Here is a 7,151-nt window from a genome sequence, read left to right on the forward strand (position 1 = left end):
GTGGGTGAGGAGGAGTTACCATTGAAAGAAACTTGAAAGGAGCGGTCAGACAGATAGGAAGCAAACCAAGAGAGAGCAGTGTCACTGATACCATTTCCTGACCTTTCCTGATCCTGATTTCCTGACCTTTCTAACATAAGGGAACCCTTCAAATAACTTTCAGGTGTTCATGGTTCCCTTTCTAAATTTTCTATATCCACAGATCACAGTATATTAGTTGGGTGGTCAGTGGGAAGAATTCCTCCAACATTGCTGTCCATCGGGAAGAATGTCACTCTTACAGATAGCCAAAAAGATCATTGGTGTCACCTAAACTCCCCTGAGAGGTACAAACTGCTCAAAGAACCCCCCCGCAGTCTCCAAACACTGGTTTTAGTCCAGTGTTTCTCAACCAGAGCAGTTTTGTATAAATACAAGGGACCTAGGTATATTTTTGCAATCTTGATGCCCTAGGGTATTTCTTTCACATATTAAAAACAGGATTAAAAAAACTGAGGATTAAAGTATCCACATTGCTTTGAGATACAAAGATAAATGAAGATTTGTTTAAATTTTTTTTGTGAATGTGAATTCAAGTGCAGGATATCATAAAAAAAGTTGTCTGCATATGTCCAGTATAACAGGGCTTTGGGAATAAAAAACAGTTGATATATTTTGGGCAAACCCAACATATCAGTGCTTACACTTACCTGTTGCTGCAAGGGTCGAGAAGATAAAAAATATTTCTAAGCGAAACATCTTTAGAACGATGCCTTGTGATTGATGTGGCTGCTATAGGAAAATGCGCCTTTTGTGGAATGACCTTTAACAATAGGACATCTGAACATGAGACAGCAGGCTGAAATAAATTCTAACTGTAAAAATGAAAAAAAAAAAATTAGTGGCTCAGCTGAGCATTTAACTGATTTATTATCATATATGAATAATGAGAGGAAAATAGAAATAAACTCACATTAGATGCAGGGTTTGTCTTCTGGAGCTCTGTTCTCTTCAGGCTTTGTGATCAGTCTGGGCTCCTTGCAATAAATGATACCTATTTATATAGCACACCTGCATACAGGTGAACACCCACACATGAATCTGGTGGGCCAGGGATACTCTTTTACTTGGGCAGGATACAAGATCACCAATCTGGCTTTACACAAACCAAACTGAAAAGTCACACAATACACACATCTCTTGGAGATAATACATTTGCCTGGTTGGTATATACACCCCAAATAGCATTTTCCCTAACAGGCATTACGACACCTTGTCAGATGAGCTCAATGAAAGAAATCAGAGTCAGACCTGATTCGGTTTAGAACAGTCAAAAAAATCCTGTTTGTCTATATTTTATAAAGAGTTGAAGGTTTTGCTTTCATTTCTTCAGCTGACTCCAAGTTTCATTTCTCTGAAATCCATAAGAGTATTTCCCGACATGCTGCCACTCGCCAAACTATTTTGTGCCTTCAAAGACATTTACCAGATTGTATTTTTCTATTGATGTCAAATTGTTTTGAAAGATACTGTTAGGAGATGCATACGTTGCTCTGTATGCTAACACACTTTGGGGGCCCTGATTATTCCCTCCAATGGGGTTGCTTGCAGCTGCAAAGGGGAGCAAGCAATTCGTGGTTTGGTTATGTGTTTTGGATTTCCTGTTGCTGATACGGCCGGTTTCCTGACTGTGTGATAGTTTGCTGCCTGGACCGACCCTTGCAAGTGACCCTGACTCTGCTTTGCTTTACCCTTGGATACATGGTTTGGTGGGCTGATTACCTGTGTACGGCTCTCTGTATGACGATGTTTCCTGGACTGTCCTGTACTACATATCTGTGGTCTTCCTGGTCACCTCCTTACTTACTGTACCACTGGGGGGATAAAAGAACCCATTACTGTTCCCTCAACACAAACACAGGGGCCCGTCAGGATCAGTCACCCCCATATACAAGGTATAGCTGAGGGCCACATGTTACCCCCCCACCACAAGTCACATGACTGTGTCATATGACAGCTCCCCCACACCCTGGCTCTCTCCGTTTGGGACGAGAGATTATCTTTGGTGGTATTTGGATTGGTGTGTTGGATCTCCATCAGAACCCCCTAGGCCCCAGAATAACAATCAGCAGAAACTAACTGAAACATGAAGAAGCAGACAGAACCCTGAACCCTGCGCAGATCAATCTATGTAATTGGATATCACAAGGAGGACACTTACAGTCTTATATTTCAGAAAACTTGCCAGAAATAAACATAAATACAATGATCACAAAAACAAAAATAAACATTAATAACAACATTACTAACAATAACTGGGTCCTACATTAGAAGGGGGGAGGATAGGATGGTGGGGCAATCATAGTTATCTCTAAGGTCAAATGGTCATAGTAATTCTCTAAACCAGTAAAACTGGGAGTAATATGCATCCCAGGTTTCCCAAGTCCATTAAGATTTATCCACACTGTTCTTGAGAAGGGCCGCAGGATATTTCATCAAACAGACGTCCTGAATGCGGGTATACAAATCCTCCATTGAGGGAGGCAAAGTGGATTTCCATTTGGCTGAGACCAGAGTGTGAGCTGCTACCAAAATATGGATAATGAGTTTATGGCCACATTTAGGGAAGTACGTGAAGGGCAACCCCATTAGGGGGATGAAGCGGGTCTAGTGATATCTGTTGTTGGGTCACTACTCCGAGCAGCTTATTAACGTGGTCCCAAAAAATTCTGAATAATAGGACAGTACCAGAAAATATGTTCCAAGGTTCCAACGGACGTCCTAAATGCGGGTATACAAATCCTCCATTGAGGGAAGCAAAGTGGATTTCCATTTCACTATTAGTTAGTAAATGTTTTCAATTTTGGACCACATCCATTCCAAGTTGGCTGGATCACCCAGCTTCACTGATGAAAATGTATCCTCTGCAGTCTTGGGCCCAATGAGTCACATGACGTCAAAAACAATCTCTGGCTCTGTTCCTAATAACCATTCGTGCATGCATTCTGTGTACAGGATTTACTATTGTTAGCTGTTATTTCCTGTTCTATAGTTAACGATTGATAAAAAGTCACAGCCACGATTACAAGTATTATAAGCTGTGTTCCTAGCAATATCTCAAACTGTCTTCTCAATCTAGAGACGCTGAAAGCATCCACCATGAACCTTCTTTCTTTCATTTTCTCTTTTTTCAAAACTTTATTGGGATATGGTGAGTTTTTATACATTGCAGAAACAAAATGCGTAATATGTTATTTGAATGATATATTTTTATATTGTGTAATAAATAATATCATGTATTAAATAACATTTCATCCTACAACATGCTTTTTATTCAAGCGGACTGTTATCATGTTATGTGATTTTTATTTTAATCTAAACATTATGAAACAAATTGTGTGTGACATCCTGCAAAAACTATAAATTCAAATGTTTTATTAAAATCGGAGGGTGATAGAAAGAGAAGGCGAGGAGAGAAGGAGAGGAATGAGAGTAATAGAGAGGGGGAAAAGGTAGATGCGGGAGAGAAGAGAAGGATCGGGGAAGAGGAGCGAGAGGGGCGAGAGAAAGAAAAGGAGGAAAGATGGAGAAAGAGTTAGGTAGAGGGAAAATACAGGGAAAGGAGGGAAATAAGGAAGAGTGGGAGAGGGGAGAGAGAGAAGGAATGGAGAGAGGAGGGAGAGGAGAGCAATAAAGAGGAAGAATGGAATTTATTTAATGTAGAGCGCTGCGTAATATGTTGGTGCTATATAAATCCTGTTTGTTATTAATATTAATAATAATAATAATGATAATAATAGTATTATTAATAATAATGAAAAGAAAAAGAGCGAGAGACAAAAATAGAGCAAGATAGTAGAGAGAGATAGAGAAAGAAATGGGGAGAGGTGCAGAGCAACCGAAAAAGATAGAGACAGAAAGAGTAGAAGAAAGGGTTGGGGAAAGAAAAGGATGAAAGTGGAAAATGAAAGAGCGGGGAGAGAGGGATAGAGAGAGAAAGAGGGGATAAGGGAGAGAGGTAGAGAAAGTGAAAGGGAGAGAGAGAGACAGAGGTGGAAAAGAAAAAGGAGAGATTACCTAAAGGATTCCATAAATCTGCTGCAATAATAAGAATTACACCCCTAGTGGCCAAGGCTTCCTAGACCAGAGACCAGGGGGCTTGTAAGAAATTCAGCGAGGACTACAAGGCACTGAAGTCCAGTAGAAGTGTTTAGAGCTGAACCCCATGAAGAAATAAAATATTTGTAAATGTATTTTTTAAGCAAGCAATATATGCATTTAAATAGGACGAGGTATCAGCTCCAACCAGTGCATATGTTATCAGGGATCATATGAGAAGAATAGGAGAAGAAAGCAGAGTTACAGAAAAATAGGTGGCAAAAAAAGGGTAGGTTAAATGATTCAGATTTAGCACATCTAGTAATGGAAAGTAGTACTATATGGGCAGTTCTGGAATGAAGTTTTATGAAGCCTCTTTAACAAACAGGGACAGCTCTTTGGTAAAAAATAAAATACATATTTCAGCTTATGTACAGTCTGTGAACATCATTTTTCTCTCCTTAGGCTACACATTTTGTTTTCAGCTTTGCAGTGAGCTACAGCTAAGTTGCCCATTTTTGTCTGGCCATCTGAAAGTAGGTGGGAAATTAGAAATGATGCCTTGTTAGGTAAGTTCCCTGTTATACATTCAAATTTTATTTTGCAATACCAAATGAAGCTCATCTGTTTCCATAGTCCTATAAATTTATGTTAGGCAGATGTCTAAATGTAAAGCTTCTCTTCCCTGTAACTCTTAACCAATTTATGGGGGTGGCATGGTTAGCTCAGTGGTTAGCATGCATGCCTTTGCAGTACTAGAGTCCCAGGTTCAAGTACCAATGCGAATGCTATCTTCATTCAGTTCATATGTCACTCCATGTTTGTGCTGTTTTCCTCCCACACCCCAAAACTGTGCTGGTAGGATAGTTGGCTTCCTCCAAAAATTGCATTTAGAATGTGTTTTTTTTTATATTCTAGGAAAGCCTATAGCCTATGATAAAGGCATGTTTGATATTGGGCATGCACAGAAGGAACAGCCACAGCCTCCTGGAATATGTGACGTAGGTTTCCCCTTCAGTGCTAACTGCAACAGAAGTAAAGACTAAAGGAGAGCAGTCCTCCCCATTAAAATCCACATATATACATTATAAAAAAGGGTTAGCCACCCCTTTATATATTGGTATAAATGTGGTGATATTTCCACTTTAAGAGAAGTTTTTACCATTTTTTATAATTTATAAGTTTTTTCATTAGGAAATATAATATTTACTATTGGGACTGCTATGCTCTTTATAATTAGCAACTAGAGAGCGCTGCATGGGCATTTGGCTACTTATGACCAGAAATTAACTAGTTGATGAGTAAAGAATTAATAAATACCCTAAAACTTTTTAAAACTATTCTGACTTTTTTTGGATGCAATTTAAAAAAAGCAAAATGTTAAAAAGTATATTGGAAGGTTCAACAAAAATTTTAAATTAAATGCAAAATACAAAGCTAAAGAAACCCTAAATTAAATACCAAAAACCTGACAGCCATCAGCCAATGGAAACACTGATAATAAAATTTTAGGAATCGTTAGTTTTATTTGATTAATTTATTATTTATGTGATTTTTTTTAAATTAATGTTTTCTTTATTTTACTATTTCTTTTTCTACAGAAGCCATCTTCTCGAAATGAAATAGATTTGCAGCTTGTCAAACCCCCAACTGATTCTCCAAACCATGAGGAACTAGAACTTTTTCTACTACAAAATATTATAATCACCCTCCAAATGCACTAATGTAAATTCTATCAATGAAGCTCTTTTATTCAAAATTTAAAAATGATTTGCTTAACTTCTTAGTAAGAAAAAAAATGTAAATAAAATCAAGTTGCAGAGTTTGATTGTCTTAGTCTTATGTCAGTTTAATTTGCATCTCAGGGGGTAAGAGTATAGAAATGGTTATTAATCATCAATTTTTTTTTTAAAGTTAAGCAGAATGGCAATCCCAGGTACGCATATAATAGAGACTTAGACAGCAATGTTGGTGAATTGGACTCCAGATATTGATCCATATGGTCTACCTAAATGGCCACAAGTCTTCATAGATCTGTTATGACCTGATGCCACCATGTCTCCATGGGCTCGATTTTGTTAAACACAAAATCAGATATTCCCTAAAATATTCTCCCCTGGAAACCTTCTAGATTCATAGGTTTCAATGGCAGAAACTGAATTCCACCAGGGAATGTTTGAGGGAATGTCAGATTCCCTGTTTTGCAAATGTGCATCTATCACTAAAAATGCAAGACCATTCTACTAAGGAGTTGGGAGATCACCATTATGGGCGAGAGATAATCACAATGGAGCCCATTTTTAAAAGGGTTAACTGTCTATTCATCAAAAAAAACAGACTAGTTTATACATTGATACACTTATTTAAACTTATATATACATACGATTTGCATAAAAATGCCTATCAGCTGGAAAACTTGAAGCTTTTCCCCAGGATCGCTATTTTTACAACACTATCGCTTCCACTGTTGAAACATGGAGCTCATCATATTGACACTCTTCAAAAGTGCCCCAACCCCAAGTATGCAAGTTTATTACCACTGCTCATCAATCATTCATTGAACTTTCCAAGACTGGAGTGGTTAGATTATCATGGGAGAACCTGGGTGTTCCAGCAAACCTGAAATGGATTTCTTAAATGATTTGCTATTACTTGGCAAATGTTTTCAATTCTGGACAAGATCCATGTTCACCCAGTTCAAATTAGCCGAATTTGAGGAGTATGGATATTTGTCTAATTTTATGATTATTTATCCAAATTCAAGATTCTAAACATAAATATTTCAGGGCAAATAGTGCATAGATTAAAAGCTACTTTTCCATTTACCTGGTGTCAAAAGAAATTGACATACTTAGATATTGAGATCCCGCCTTCTTTATCAGGTCTGTATCTGGAGAACTATATACCCTTGTTAAATGATATTAAGAAGGATATCCAAAGTTGGAAACAACTAAGACTTTCATGGATAGGGAAAGTCAATGTCTTGAAAATAAATGTGCTCCCAGGAGTATTGCTTGTCTTTCAAATGCTCCCCATACAGATTCCTTCATCATTTTGTAAGTACCTTAATAGTA

The 7,151-nt window shown here is 37.8% G+C and overlaps 1 protein-coding gene and 1 long non-coding RNA gene across 2 annotated transcripts in view; one reads left to right on the forward strand and one right to left on the reverse strand.

Annotated features, from left to right (window-relative positions):
- The window catches only part of LOC140340964 (uncharacterized), a 7,477-nt gene extending 6,004 nt beyond the window's left edge, over nucleotides 1–1,473 (reverse strand). The window contains exons 1-2 of the mRNA XM_072426441.1: nucleotides 953–1,473; nucleotides 690–854 (exon numbers count right to left, since the gene is read on the reverse strand). Of these exons, the coding sequence (XP_072282542.1) occupies nucleotides 690–738 (49 nt within the window). The 5' untranslated portion in view covers nucleotides 739–854; nucleotides 953–1,473. The remainder of the gene's footprint in view (nucleotides 1–689; nucleotides 855–952) is intronic.
- Nucleotides 1,474–3,036: 1,563 nt separating this feature from the next.
- Nucleotides 3,037–5,900, forward strand: LOC140340788 (uncharacterized). Its single transcript, XR_011922732.1, has 3 exons — nucleotides 3,037–3,190; nucleotides 4,543–4,646; nucleotides 5,679–5,900. It is a non-coding gene; the product is annotated as an uncharacterized lncRNA (long non-coding RNA).
- The last annotated feature ends 1,251 nt before the right edge of the window (nucleotides 5,901–7,151 follow it).

The sequence above is a fragment of the Pyxicephalus adspersus genome, chromosome 11 (assembly GCF_032062135.1).
Source record: "Pyxicephalus adspersus chromosome 11, UCB_Pads_2.0, whole genome shotgun sequence".
Lineage (NCBI taxonomy): Eukaryota > Metazoa > Chordata > Amphibia > Anura > Pyxicephalidae > Pyxicephalus > Pyxicephalus adspersus.